This window comes from Cibotium barometz, chromosome 50, assembly GCF_041138505.1.
Source record: "Cibotium barometz isolate CiBa-2024 chromosome 50, ASM4113850v1, whole genome shotgun sequence".
NCBI classification, from domain to species: Eukaryota; Viridiplantae; Streptophyta; class Polypodiopsida; order Cyatheales; family Cibotiaceae; genus Cibotium; species Cibotium barometz.
In genome coordinates, this window is record NC_141095.1 from 5,346,243 (window position 1) to 5,361,647 (window position 15,405).

Here is a 15,405-nt window from a genome sequence, read left to right on the forward strand (position 1 = left end):
TAACAGCTTGAGGAGAAGACAAAAGAGTGGTGCTAGCTACCGCTAGCAAATCTTGGAGTCTAACGAGATACGAGCTTGGACACCGATAAGTTTTCCACAACATTAACAAGTTCCCCAACGACACTAGCAAGTTCCTCACAAATGAGTTAAGGTGAGCATTGTCCATTGCACATTCTCTAAATATTTGACCAAACTTCTTTTTTGAGAAGTTATGTCCTTAGAAGCGCCACTATCAAGAAACCAACTATGAAAGATAATTGCACTAAGACATTCATCCTATTCAGGATTATAACAATGAATAACCACTATCAAGAAACCAACTATGAGAGATAGTTACACTGAGGCATTCATCCTATTCAGGATTATAACAATGAATAACCACTATCAAGAAACCAACTATGAGAGATAGTTGCACTGAGACATGCATCCTATTCAAGATTATAACAATAAATAACCACTAGTGAGAAGTCTTGATGGACAACAATATTACGAGTCCTCTTTCTTAAAACATTGATTGTCAAAGACACAGAACTGTTGGAATCCTTGTTGGATTTCTTTTCCTTTTTCTTCTTTTCCTTATTTTGAAGTTTAATGAAATTTCTAATTGCATGGCCGTGCTTCTTGCAATAGTGGCACATCATCTTCTTTGATTGTTTGGAATCACCCTTAGCCTTAGGAGTTTTGGTTGAATTGATCTTCCGCTAGAATTCCTTATTCTTATCCTTGGCTACTAGAATCTGATCACTGCTAAAACTCTCAAGAGACAATTCCTCTTGCAATATTAAACTAACAAGCTCCTTATAGGTAAGAGAGATTGCATTCCTCTCAAAGAAAGCTGGAGAAAACTATTGAAACCCAAATAAGATTTCAGACAACAAGCTAAGGATGATATCAATTATATCCTTCTCAAGAATGACTAAATCGGTATTGAGATGTTGTTCTCTCAAGTCCTATAATTTTGTTAAATGATCTTTCATGGACCTCTTTTCTTGCATATTTTTATTATTAAGTTGCCTTCTGAGATAGGCAATCCTTGTATCATTTTTAGCCTTACACATAATTTCTAGAGTACTCCAAGAAAACATGGATTTTTTACAAGAGCAAATATGTGAAACAATAGACCTTTTAGCTAACAAGGAAATCAATGCCACAGCTCGAGTATCATGTGAATTCTATCTTTTTTGGTCCACAATAATTTGAAAAACTTAATCTACATCTATTGTCCCTGACTTCTTTGAAGAGTAGCAAGAGCAATAATACTAGGGCGACGCTTTAAAATACTAACATAACTCCATTAAGTCTTTTGACAACAAAAACATTTCTAACTATAAAGTTCCATAGAGCGTAATTTAACTCATCTAATTTATTCTCTTTGAAAAGAATACCAAACAAATCATTTACAAACTTGTTGGCCATACTTGCTTACTTGATGAACTTGAGAAGAAAAGATGTGATATGCAAGCATCATTTTGATTTTAGCCTCTACAAAGAGATTGTGTAGATATATTTGTGTACACCACACATGTTTTATATAGTTGCATATGCACCTAAGTCCAATATGTAATGATAAGCCTCAAGTGATTATTTTTGCAACAATAAGGCCAAGGACAAGGAGCACATGCATTCTTTGACTTGAAATGCTTAATTCAAAAAACAGAGAATCATATTTTGAGTTTTATATAAAGTTTTATTGTGTTGGTGGGTGGTACTGCTTGTATGGATAGCAACCCTCGAGTTGGAAGATGTGGCAAAGCAAAACAAACTTGTGGAGCAAGAATGGATGGTGAATACAAAGATGAGATGGGCATCTATGAAAAGAAGTATGTTACTAATTAGTGATTTATACAATGTGTAAGCCTGCATGGATGATGATGAAAACAATCTAAAATCCGAGCTGTAGCTAACCAGGTGTTGGCATGCTGCCATCAGCTAGATGCTGTGTATACCATGTGTCAATTCTAATGTGCTTTTCCATGAAAAGCAACACAGACAGAATCACCCAATTACAACAAGGACAAAAATCATCCTCTTCATCTTCATTAATTTGCCATACTCCACAATTGATTGCCTCATAAGGCACTTGTAATCTTGCTGCTTCTCCATACTTCACTCAAACTTGAGATGGCAATGTAGCAGGAATTGCTTCCTCTTGATGTTCTAGTCCTCTCTTAGCAGCTTCTTTTACTTCCTCTTCTTCCCTTGGCACACATTGGACTTGTAATAGCTCTTGATCCCCCTCCATTCTCATCTGTTTTCCATCAGGAGAGGGATTCACTATAGCATTCTTGTAGGAATACCAACTAGAAACAACAAGAAAGTAGAGTAAATTAACCCCAATTAAGCCAGCTACAATGTAATAGTATCTATCCAAGCGCGCTTCGTTGAGATTGTCATCCAGCCAGCTTACTCTTCCATTCCTAGCACTTAGTTTCTGCACTGCAGTGAGCACTATTGCACTAATGTACACACCCACACCACTAATGCAAGAGTTGATAGAGCCTGCAGTGCTTCTCATGCCCTCTGGCACTTGGTCATAGAAAAACTCTGCTTGCCCCACCCCAGTGAATGCCTCCCCCACCCCCATTAAGCTTAATTGGGGTACTAACCAGAAAACTGACATAGGCACCACCTCATTAGGCTTGTTAATAAGCCCGCTTTTTATTGCCACTCTCCTTCTCTGGCCTTCCATTATCCCTGATAGCACCATTGCAGCTATGCCCATGCCGTAGCCCATACCTATCCTCTGCAAAAATGTTATGCCCCTGTCTGTTCCGGTCACTCGCCGCGCATATGGGAGGACCACCTTATCATAAAATGGGAGGCATATCATGATGGTGAGCATTGCAAACACTCCCATTGAAGCTGCCGGTACTTTGAAAGATCCAAACATGTGCCTGTCCATGGTGTTGGCCTGCAACACAGAGAAGCTGGTTTGCTGAGAGACAGCCAGGGCATGCAGCATGGCAGCTATCATGATGGGCAGTGTTCTGATGATCAGTTTTAGCTGTTCCACTTGGTGCACTGTGCAGATTCTCCATGGTCTCGACACCTTGCCATCCGTTCCAAGGTCTCCATTACTGATTACCGCAGCTTTGTCCAAGAGGCTGAGAAAAAAGGATAATATATGGTGCCCCCATGAGCTCAATAAAACTACTTACAGAAATTTAGTCCAAAACCATGTAGATAACCAAATAAATATGGTCTCAATTATAAGTGAAAAGAGGGCTTGTGATGATAAAGAGCTTACCGAAACTGGTCGGTGTGAAGATACTTCTCGCCCATATGCTTGCATGATTCATCAGTTTCAGGATCAAATAAAATGTTTGGTTGTTGTGGCAATGCAAGTTTTCTTTTATGGAATGCAGCATTGCAAACTTTAGCTAATTCTTTGAGTGGGCTGCCTGCTGGAACCTCATACTTATAGAAAGGGGTTCCTAGCACATAGACAGCAATGGAGATGGCCATAGCAATGGTGGGTATGCCAAAGCCCATGGCCCAGCTCACACTCTGCTGCACATACACCACAATGGTACCTGAGAGGAGCACAGAAAGATAAATGCCGAAGAAGTACCAGTTGGAGTAGCTCTGGAAGGCCTTCTTGCCTTCCAAGGTATCTTGGCTGAACTGGTCTGCTCCGAAAGGGTACGCGCAGGGCTTTATGCCACCGGACGCAATGGCAAGGAGGGTGAAAGCCAGGTAGAGGAAGAAAAGCTGGCCTGCGTTCGCATGTGGACATTGTGAAGAAGTTTGATCTGTGGCAGTGGAGGCACAAGGGGCTGGTCTCAGGGAGGAGATTGCTGCTGTGAGAACCAGGAAAGACATTCCCTGCATGCCCAAAGAGTAAAATCTTAAGTAGAAAAAAGACAACTAATTATAACAAGAAAATGCTATAATCTGGCATTGATCTTCAGATAATGTGCTGGTTTAATGCATGAAATTAAGAAGCTTACTAGCAGATTGATGAAGGAGGAGATGATTAAGGTCCAGAAACGGCCGATGTACGAGTCTGCGAGGTAGCCTCCTATGATGGGAGTGATGTAGCCAGTGCCATTGCTGATGGTGAGAATGTTGGCAGCTGCCACCTGCTCCAGGTGGAACTCCTGGGTGAGATAGAGAATCATGCTGAACAGCAGACCTATGGAGGCCAGCTTGTCACACACCTCATTCCCTGCATCCAAATTACACCATTTTCTGTCACAAGATGCAATGCAGTTTCACTGAGTTTTCTACTAAGTTGATAAATTAAAATAACGGAGGGCTGCAATTCCATTAAAAATTAGTACCCAATATGAAAGGCATGGTTTTCCATCCTCCTGGCTCCATGGCTCGTTTCTTGTCTCGGAGGCTGCAGATTGCTCCTCGGAGTCGCGCCCGCATTGAAGCGGCTGAGCTGGGCAGCTTCCAGAGTTTCATCATGTTAGTTCCTTTTTGCTGCTTGCTAGCTGAGATGGTGATGCCCAAGCATCTGCTCTTGTTATGTGGTCCCATTCTAATTCTCTGTGGCATAAAAGCACCTTGTGTCAATACCTAATTTAAAGAACTCCAGCGTATACATAGACTAGCTAAGCAGATGATACAATTATCTTAGAGCAAAGGAAAATTATCCAACATAGAGCAGCATGGTACTTAATGTCCAAAACTTACCAGACCTGTGCGCTTCACTGCTAGCCTGTGCTTGAGAGCTTTCCAAAACCACTTCTAATAAGCAAAGCTGGGTGGGTCACAGGAAACAATGCGAAAAACAGCTCTCCACATGCAGGAATGGTGGTACTTACTACTATTGGGGTGGGCTACAGTGGTGCAACCTAGTCAGCACAATTCCATGGGCTGGCAATTGTAATTATATTTATCTGCACAGTTGCAGCTGTCCCAAAGTTGTCAACCAACTGAGGGAGCAATGATGGTGATGGTATTGCAAAACCACACGGAAACGAGAAAAGAATGCAGGGGCAGCAGTGGCAGCAGAGAATCCGGTCTGACAGCTGTTGGAAATTCTAGCAAAACGATACAATTTGCACAGAATTTGGAAATCCAAAGCGTCCGTGCAAGAGAGAGATGGTAAAGAATAGATGTTGATAGATTTATGCAGGTGAAATAAATCATGAATCATAGCTCGAGTTCCCACAGAGAGAGAGAGAGAGAGACGTGTTGCATTGTTACTGCTGCAAGCACAGCATGATGAGGATGATGGGTTGTGGATCTCCCCGAATCTCTTCTTTAGCGTAAAAGCGTACTACTGCACGTGAAATGGATTTCCCCAAAGAAAACTGTGCATTCCAAATTCCGATGAATCATCTTTCCACTACAGTAATGGTCCAAAATTTACAGGAAGAGGTGAGAGGCCTGCTCTGATGGGGGCGTTCTCTCTCTCTCTCTCTCTCTCTCTCTGTTTGGCTGATGGAGCTCTCTCTCACCGTCTTTCTCTTCGCTTTGGCGCGCATGGCCTGCGAAAGCCCGAGAGAGAGAGAGAGAGAGAGAGGGGGGGGTGGTAGTGGCGCGCATGGCCTGCAAAAGCCAGAGAGAGAGAGAGAGACAGAGACAGAGACAGAGACACACACTCAGCGAGGTGGTAGTGGGGAAGGGGACACGTTCCAAAACTTTTTTGGCAGCGTGATTTTGGCTATATCTCGTACCTAACGGTGTCCACCAGTGACCCCCCCCCCCCCACCACACACACACACACATAGTGGCAGCGCGATTTTGGCTATATCTCGTACCTAACGGTGTCCACTAGTGACCCCACACACACACACAGACGTAGTGCCTGCCCGCAGCCCCAATGCCCCTGGTGCCCTTTCCTTGGGGAACCTTCTTCACACGGCAATGTGAAGCACCTCACATGGAGGCCATATTTTGAGGGACCTTCCTTCCCCAACCACTCTCTCTCTCTCTCTCTATAAGAAGCTCACATGGAGGTCATATCCCGAGGGAGCTTCCTTGAGTGGAGCTTTTCCCCCAACCACACTATCTCTACTTCAACAATCTCTCTTTGCCCCTTAGAGGAGTTTTTTCAACAATCTCTCTTTGCCCCTTAGAGGAGTTTTTTCCCCAACCACACTATCTCTACAATTTAACAATCTCTCTCTTTCCCTCCGCCATATGCTCCTCCCACCTCGAGTCCACATCATCCCACCACCTCCTTGCCCCTCCACCTACTCCCAGTCCAACCCCACCCCTCATCTCCTCCTTAGCACTTCCAGTCATCTCTCTCTCTCTCTCTCTCTCTCTCTCTCTCTCTCACATTTTATATAAAAAAAATTAAAAGAAAAAACTTTAGATATAACTCCCTCCCCTCCCTTTTCCGCCATCGGGTGGTGCCACCCTATGGGGGAAGGGTGCCAATGGGGTGTGCTAGTTTGGTTAGCTGGAGAAAGATTTAAGGGCATGATAAGCCTGTATGATACACTGGGAGGTCAATTCTCTCTTTCAAATCACAAGAAAATATATTTCTCTAAGGAAAGTTCCATGGTACAGAGCCCATCATTGCAAAGTTGATAAATAGGGCAATAACAGGGAGTATTGCATCCCCTAACCCAGCATCCACCATGACGTCTACGAGCATATTGGTTGGTGAAGCAATAAAAGAAGGATGCTAATGCACCACATCCCAAACTTCATTGGCAACAAGATCACTATGACATGCAAGCAATGACCAATGACTATTAACGTGGAGGATGATAACAAATCTCATTGGCTAGATCGTGTGATAGAAAACTAACCTTGGAAGAAAAGGGGGAGAAAATTAAACTCCTGCTTTTGTGGGGGGGAAGCGGGGGGGGGGGGGGGGGGACATTTCATGAAACAAAGGGGGTTGTGCAAAGGGTGTCTAAGACACACTTACATGATACCATGTGGGCACACTCCACTTAAAAAAGGCAAGGCTACATGCAAGGAGAGTGGTTAGGTGGGCAAGATGGAAAGTGCAAGAAACATATACGTTAGTGGGCAAGGAGCTCATGCTCCTACCTTCTTTGCTATGGGGGAGTGGTCTAGAGGGCAATGATGCCCACGATTCATGTGATTTTGCAACAATAACATGGATCGCACATGTATATTTTTTTCTACAATTTCCAAAGCACTTGCAAGGCTACCTAGATTTCTAATGATAGTGTGGATCACACATGGAGAATTTTTCTACAATTTTAAATGCACCTCTACAACAACAAATCTATTTAGTGAGTAGATACAAGCTTGAGGCTAGAGGGTTTGTATTGTAGAAGGACAACCTTGAATAGACATTGGGGGAGTGTTACACAAAGTTCAATAAAATATAGGAGTGGGGTGTTAGAAATGGCAACAAAAAAAAAATATAGGAGTGGGGTAGCAAGGAAAATTGACAATGTTCTTACCTTGAGCACATCATTTCTTGAGCAAAGTAGTGTGATAAATAAAGGGCAATGGGGTCCAAAAAAGGTCAACAAAATAAAAAAGTGGGGTGTTAGAGATGGTAGCAAAGAAATTTAACAATGCCCTTGCCTTGGGCACATCGGTTCTTAAGCAAAGTGGTGTGATTAAGAAAGGGCAATAGAGTCCACCAAATTTGCTCTTTAGTTGACTTCAGTTGACAACAAGTGCAAAGTGACAATTGCAAAGCTCCTAGATGTACTCTAGATTAATCAAAAGTGGATGTGATTAAATCTTTGAGGTTCCCAGGTAATCTTAAGGTGTTCACATTTCTATGGTTAAATGCAATGGTGTATTTTCTTTCTATGATATTTAGTGAGTGAATCACACCTCACAAGGGATGTATGTATTGTAATAAAAAAGAAAGTAACACACCTTACAAGGGATGTATGTATTGTGATAAAAAAGAATAATGAATTTGTGTGGTCTAAGGAATGTGCTTGAAAAAATGTCTTCAATAATGTGAAAAAGATGTTATCTCATGCCCAAGTACTTGGAAGAAAAAATTAAAACATAAAATTTCATGTTCATGTACATTATAAATCAGCTTTATATTTACACATGGCAATGGGTTGGCATCAACCTATATAGTATGCTAGCTAGATTTTATGTAATCTAAGAAGAATCCTTGAAGAATCACCAAACCATCAAAAGTGATTTGTGTTGTAAAGAAGCTTTAGCAATATTTCATCATGGGTGCACAAAATGGAAGACATTGTGGTTACTAGTCATCATGGGCATGCATATATGGATGGGGTTGGGCGTGTTGTTCATAGATGAAATTGTCTTGTATGTGGCCTAATGCTCCGAGTTTGTGTGTGTGTGTGTGTGTGCGTGCATGTGTGTGTGTGTGTGTGTGTGTGTGTGTGTGTGTGTGTGTGTGTGTGTGTGTGTGTGTGTGTGTGTGTGTGTGAGAGAGAGAGAGAGAGAGAGAGAGAGAGAGAGAGAGTTATATTAAACCATATTAAACTTGAAGGGTCTATGAGACCAAAATGATGTATACATAGTGTCCATAAAATCTCTTCATAGATGAAAAAAGAAAATGTAACAGTAAACTAAAACCAAAAATTGAAAGCTAAGATCTCAGACTATGAGATTATATAAGATGAAGAATCTAGATCCTACTATGCCATGTATAGGGTACAATAAGTGATGGGATATGGGAGAGCAAAATAAAAATAATCAATCAACCCTCTATGATGGGCAAGGGCTCATCCAGGATTTCCATCATGGGTGATACACGAAGGATAGAGATATCGATAGTCTACTATGAGGATGAGGCTACTCGGTGGTGGGGGCTAGGATGTCCCAAATTTGGGGATGATGGGCTGAGAGTGGGTAGGTTTGATGGGACGAGGGTGTCCAGCTCTCTAGAGTGTGCATGCCTAATTTGGTGTGACTCCCATGGGACTAATATGAGGGAGCACTGTGGTATAAGCTCCTACATCTGGTGCCTCCCTATCCACCCCTCTAGGATAGAAAACATTGGTAATGGTAAGTTGAGAGGAGGAGTGTTTGTTGCTTAAGTTCCAGTAAGAATAATGGAAAATGCACCTCGAATCTAGGTACTCCATATTGATCTGGGGCAAAGCCCTCTCTAAATTAGACAGTGAATCTCCCTCTGATCTCATAGTAGACTGGACACTGGCAAACATAGTGCTCCTTCAACTCAACCCCCATATGACAAAGTCTACATGTCCTTATCCTCTCTAGGTATCTGCTTAGCTCTATATATCTATCCTCAATCTATGGGATGACACCCTAAGCTAGCCAATGGCTATCCTCATAACATGAGACATGAAGACATAGAGATAACTTGGTCTCTATATGAAACTATCTATTGTGAATCTCACAAGCTTTTCTCTCTAGTATTGCATCTTGGTAGGCAATGGGCCTATCCATGTAATTCATATGTTACATATGTATAGCCCTAATAGATGTATTGGAATACCTAATTTATGTCCTTGTTGTGTGAGCAAGGAGCCAATCAATCTGTATTCCATGTGCCTAAAACCAAGTAAGAACTATGCCATACTAGGACTAAAGCTCTCCTTGGCTGTTATCTACTATGATGTGATTATCGTGCAAGTTGGGGGAGTCAACTTGGATCCATCTCCCTCACCCTCTAAATATAAGTAACACGACCTCTATCAACATAGGAGCGAGTCCCTAGGTTGTGTTTTGACGACAATGGTGTGTATCATTAGTACCAACAATGGGATCCTTTTGTGAGGCTAAGATGCGTTTTGTCCCATTGTCTCAACTAGTACTTGACCTGCGCGCGACTATGGCCTGTGCACTACCATCTTGGTATTACACTACTACCATGTGGCATGTGGCTAGAGAGGAGCTCGTAGACCTTCCACGTGGTAGATATGGGATTAGTTTCCTGCATTGCTGTGCTCAAGCGGTTGTGCCGCCTTCTTCAGAAAGAAGAGAAGAGAGAGCATGCAAGTCATTGACCCATACGTAGAAACATAACTCGGTAATCACCTTGAAACAATATTTCAATTGCCCTATGTACCAACGTGTGAGCTTATATTCGAATATGAGTGACTATGTGTGTGAATACACTTATGTTTTGTTGGGATGAACACTATTATAAATATGTATGTGTACACACGTATGTGCCCACATGTGCACCCTCTCACACACACACTCTCTCTCACACTACTGCAGGTATATACCTTACGCTTAGATAGAGTACATGTGTGTGTATGTGTGTGTGCATGTGTGTGTGTTTTAATGTATGTACACACACATGGACATGTATGTGTGTATATGTGCATATGTGTATCAACTATGTGCATGCTAACTTTGTGAGAGTGCACGTGTGAGTGCGTGTGATTTTATGTGTTGATAGTGTGTGTGCACATGTCTATGTGAGTGCACCATCAAGTAGTAAAGCCTTAATTAAGGCAACTCATGCTACCCTCATGGGTCAGATTGTATAGGTGTGACTATGTGTGTCAACTCTATGTACACATGCATGTAATTATGTGTGTCACCCCATGTGTGTGTGTGGGTGTGTGTGTTTGTGTGTACATGGGTCGATGTGTATGCACATGTATATCTTTGTGTGCATGTGCACATCTATGCGCTTGTATGTGTGGATACATGTGTGTATATACATGCATGTGTGCATATGCGTACATGTATGCACATGCACGAACACTTATGTGTGCATGTGTGTGTGTGTGTGTGCATACGTGCACGTGTGTGTGTTTGCACACTTGAGTGTGTGCATGTGCATGTGTATACCTGTGTATATTATGTGTGTGTGTGTGTGTGTGTGTGTGTGTGTGTGCAAGTTTGTATGTGCAAGCATGTAATTGTGTGTGTATACACATAAATGTATGTGTATGGGTGTGTGTGCATGCATATGCATGTATGCATCGATTCTATGTCCACGACGTGCAAGAGTGTGTGATTGTGTGTGTGGTCAATTATGTATGTTTATGTATGTGCACACATCTGGAAGTTTATGTTTGTATATGTGTACATGTGTGTGTCGAGTGTGTGCATGCTAACACTCTCGCTGCATATGTGCGTGTGTGTGCCTTTATGTGTCGATAGTGTGCACATACATCTTTATCTGTGTAAGTGCACCTTTATGTATTAAAGCCTTAATGAAGGTGGCTCTCACATTACCCTCACGCTAATACTATGTGTATCAACTCTATGTGTGCACACACGTATGATTGCAGGTGTTAACAAAATCACATGTGTGTGTGCAACACTATGTGTATGCACGTGTATGTGTCTCTATGTGTGCGAATCCAAGAGAGTGTATGTGTACATGTTGTATACATATATATACGTAAATGTGTGTGTATGTGTGCGCATGTGGATGTGCGCTTATGTGTACGTGTGTGCATGTATACGTTCACGTGTATGTGTGTGTGCATGTGCACATATGTGCATGTTTATATCTGTGTGCGCTTATGTGTGTATGTGCATGCATATGTGCACATATACGTGTGTGTACCTTTAAGTGTGTGTATGCGCAGATGTTTGCATGTATATGTCTATGTGTGTGTTGTGCGTGTGTGCAAGTGTGTGTGTGTGTAAGCATGCGAGTGTGTGTGTGTGTGTGCATCATGTGCACTTGTGTGTGGGAGGGCATGTATGTGGGTGTGTGTACACGCACGTGCATGTGTGTGTGTGTGTGTGCGTGTAAGCATGCGTGTGTGTGTGCATGTGTGTGTGTGCATCATGTGCACTTGTGTGTGGGAGGGCATGTATGTGGGTGTGTGTACACGCACGTGCATGTGTGTGTGTGTGTGTGTGTGTGTGTGTATGTGTGCATCATGTGTGTCAGGACATGTATGTGGGTGTGTGTCAATTTTATATACCCACATGAAAGTATGTGTGCGTGTACCTATATATGTGCACGTGTACGTCTCTGTGTGCACGTGTGCAAGAGAGTGTGGGTGTGCATCTATGTGCCTATGTATGGATGCACGTGTGCATGTACGTACATGTACATGTGTGCATATGTACATACACTTATGTGTGCATGTGTGTGTGTGCATGTGTGCATATGCACACATGTATGTACATGTGTGCATATGTACCTACACTTATGTGTGCATGTGTGTGTGCATACGTGAATGTATGTGTACATGCATGTGTATGTATATGTGTGTGTGTGTGTGTGCATGCAAGCATGCAAGCAAGCATGCAAGAGTGTGTGTATGCCTTTATATGTATGTGCATCATGTGCATGTGTGTGCGTACGTATATGGGTGTGTGTATGCACATGCATGCATGTAATTATGTATGTGTCAATTCTATGTGCACGTATAAGTGTGTGTATGCATGTGTATGCCTTTATGTGTATGTTCATCTTGTGCATGTGTGTGTGCACGTGTATGGGCATGTGTGTATGCACATGCATGTATGTGTTGATTCTATGTGCATGTACAAGTGTGTGTGTCAATTGTGTGTGTTTATGTGTGTGCACACGAGTGAAAGTGTATGTGTGTAAATGCATGCATGTGTGTGTCGAGTGTGTGCACGCCAACTTTGTGTGCCCACACATGCGTGTGAGTGTGTGTGTCTTTATGTGTCAATAGTGTGTGTGTGTGTACATGTTTGTGCGAGTGCAATCTCATCTAGTAAAGCCTTAATGAAGGTGGCTCATGTTACCCTCATGCTAAGAATATGTGTATCTACAGTAGTGTACATTCATCTAGTAAAGCCTTAATGAAGGCGGCTCACGCGCGTGCAAGTGTATGTGTCTTTATGTGTCAATGGTGTGTGTGTGTACATGTCTGTGTGAGTGCACCTTCATCTAGTAAACCCTCATGCCGAGACTATGTGTATCAACTCTATGTGTGTACGCATATGATTGTGTGTGCCAGACAATCATATGTACACATATACCATGTGTATGCTTTATATGTGTGTGCCTATGTATATGCACGTGTATGTGCCTATATGTGCACGTACACAAGGGAGTGTTTGTGTGCACATACACAAGGGAGTGTGTGTGTGTGCACGTAGTGTGTACATGCATCTATGTACCTATGTGTGTGGATACACACATGTATGTGTACGTGTACACGTATGTTTATGTGTGCATACATGTGCATGTATACATGTATGTGTGTCTATACACTCGAGTGTGTGTAGGCACGTGTATTTGTGTTGTGTGTGTTTATGCAAGTGTGTGTGTGTGTGTATGCATGCTAGCAAGTATGTGTGTGGGTGATTAGGTATGTACCGATTCTGTGTGCACGCATGTGAGTGTGTGCGACTTTGTGTACAAGTGAAGTCGTGTGTGTGTGCATGTGCATGTGCATATACAAGTGTACAACTATGGACGTGCGTGCAACTGTGTGTGTATATACATGAGAGTGTGTGTGCATATGTGTGTTTGTGTGTATGGGTACATGTGTGTATGTGTATGTGTGTATGTAAGTAGAATTTTTGTTAAGAAAAAATATTTTTTTTTAAAAAGAAATGGTTATCACTTTTACTTTTTTGCCATTGGTGGAGATGCGTGGTAAGGTGTGCTCACTTATTATATCCTCAAATAGATGCACCTTACATATAATGATGGGGTGTTCTATTTTTAAACAATGATGATAGAGAGAAAAAGAGATACGTTTTTATTATATAAGTGACCTCCCTACAACCCATCTTTACACTAAAATTTGAATTTAAAATAGGAATAAAACTTGTCTTTCACTCTTTAACTCTCCCTTCTTACACATGGTGAAATGAGATAGCCACAGAGGAACAAGTGGGTAGATGCTATGGCATGGGAGAAATAGTCAGAGTAGTCGTGTAACACGTGGGTGGATGCTATGGCAAGGGAGAAATAGTCAGAGTAATCGTGTAACACGTGGGTGGATGCTATGGCAAGGGCAAAATAGTTAGAGTAAGATTGTTGGATGTGGGATGCGGATGTCAGTCTGCAAAAATTGAAGAACTTTCTTCTATTTCTTACTATTGTAGGTTTCAACCTTCATAGCTAGTTGGCGGCTTCGTTCTCCAGACAAGCAGAGCTCAAAAGGAGACATCAAGAGAGGACACAATTCTACCAGTCATGGAGCATTTGTGTGAAACTAGCAAAACCATAGCAATAAGCCAACTGTGTGAAGCTCTTTAGTTAAATATATCAAAGATTAGTGCAGCAAAGCAGCAACATCCTGAATAAAGAGAGAAGCAACCACGATTGACTATGTCCATTTCACTCTTCTTCAACAAGCATAACACTGCCGGCGTAAATGAGAAATTCACAACTAGGAAAAGAGGAAGATAAGGAAAATTGTGTATATGGCTAAGGTTGAAAGCCTTAGGCGCTTTAAAATCTTGGTGTGTGAAGAGTCTTAGATAAGATGCTATTCACATATGCTCTTTCATTTGGGTTTCTTTATTAACTTGTGTATCATTGTCATCAGTATTCACATGTGAAGCATTACATTTCTTCCATAAGATTAAGAAAAATATCAACAAACGACTCCAATATTCAAGCGATCATTAAATCTCGGTTGTATCCGAACTAGATATTGGCCTTGAGACATAGTGCAAAGACCTTCCCACTAACCTTATTTTCATACAATGACAACCCCATTTGTGTTTGAAAAGTTTAGCGCGCAGGTAAGGGTTTCATAATTGGCAAGTCAAGGTTAAGTTCTTGCTAGTGAAAGAATCACTTTAGGAGATTGTTAGCGGGAGAGAGAAGTTCCCATATAATGAAGGTAATGAAAAGAACATTTGGCTAAGCCAAGACAAAAAGGGATTATCCATTACTACATTAGGGTTAGATGATGGATTTATCACATCACATTATAACACAAGATACATCTAAGGGTGTTTGGGATGAGCTATAAATTTTATTTAGGGTAAAATAACATAAATAAAAGTAAGCTTTAAAATACAATTCTTTGGCTTGGACATCAAAGACAATAAATCTCTTTCAGCACACCTTGAAAAAATGAAGAATATAATGCAACAAATTGGTTGGCATTGGGGCACCCATAGAAGAAGAGGATCTCATAGCCATATTGTTGAAAAGCTGACACTACAGGAGTATAGTCCCTTGGTGGCTACCTTGAAGAACCTCTCAGATCCAACCATTGTAGGAGTGGAAGCAACACTTTTATAGAAAAAGAAAAACATATTTATTCAATGGAAGGCATCCCAAGGTACATCAAGTGAGAGGAGAGCATTCTTCTCAAGAGTACCAAGATTGAGAACCAAAGAATAACCAAGGACAAAGATGACACACCACTACTGTGGAAACATAGGGTACATAAAAAATACTTTTTGACACAAGAAATGCAACAAAGCAAATACCATGATCCAAGATGAAGAAAAAAGTGAGGCTTCCAAAGATGGAAGCAACCCGGAGAAGCTATGTTGAGCATGAGAGGCATGTCTTCTCACCCATGTTCATAACCCCATTCTTCCATGTGTGTAGTGTCAAGTCAAAACTAGCATTATAGCACACATGGTAAGCTGAGACAAACCACTCCAGCATATGACTAG

At 41.7% G+C, this 15,405-nt stretch overlaps 1 protein-coding gene across 2 annotated transcripts; it reads right to left on the minus strand.

Moving 5' to 3' along the window:
- Positions 1 to 1,626: 1,626 nt before the first annotated feature.
- Positions 1,627 to 5,339, minus strand: LOC147609753 (protein NRT1/ PTR FAMILY 3.1-like). Of its 2 annotated transcripts, none has more exons than XM_086787338.1 (5): positions 4,645 to 5,339; positions 4,284 to 4,497; positions 3,951 to 4,168; positions 3,248 to 3,825; positions 1,627 to 3,104 (listed from the first exon to the last, which is right to left on the minus strand). In XM_086787338.1, exons 2-5 carry the CDS (start codon positions 4,486 to 4,488, stop codon positions 2,111 to 2,113), a joined length of 1,995 nt encoding a protein of 664 aa, XP_086643464.1. In that variant the 5' UTR covers positions 4,489 to 4,497; positions 4,645 to 5,339; the 3' UTR covers positions 1,627 to 2,110. The 2 variants fall into 2 exon arrangements, with proteins under 2 accessions (XP_086643464.1, XP_086643465.1); XM_086787339.1 differs by having other exon boundaries at positions 4,650 to 5,260.
- Between the last annotated feature and the right edge of the window lie 10,066 nt (positions 5,340 to 15,405).

Coding starts and splice junctions, on each gene's coding strand:
- LOC147609753 (XM_086787338.1), bottom strand. CDS start 4,488: ATGGGACCACATAACAAGAGCAGATGCTTGGGCATCACCATCTCAGCT. Junction 4,169..4,283: donor AACCATGCCTTTCATATTGG/GTACTAATTTTT, acceptor ATTTGGATGCAG/GGAATGAGGTGTGTGACAAG. Junction 3,105..3,247: donor CTTCACACCGACCAGTTTCG/GTAAGCTCTTTA, acceptor CTTTTTTCTCAG/CCTCTTGGACAAAGCTGCGG.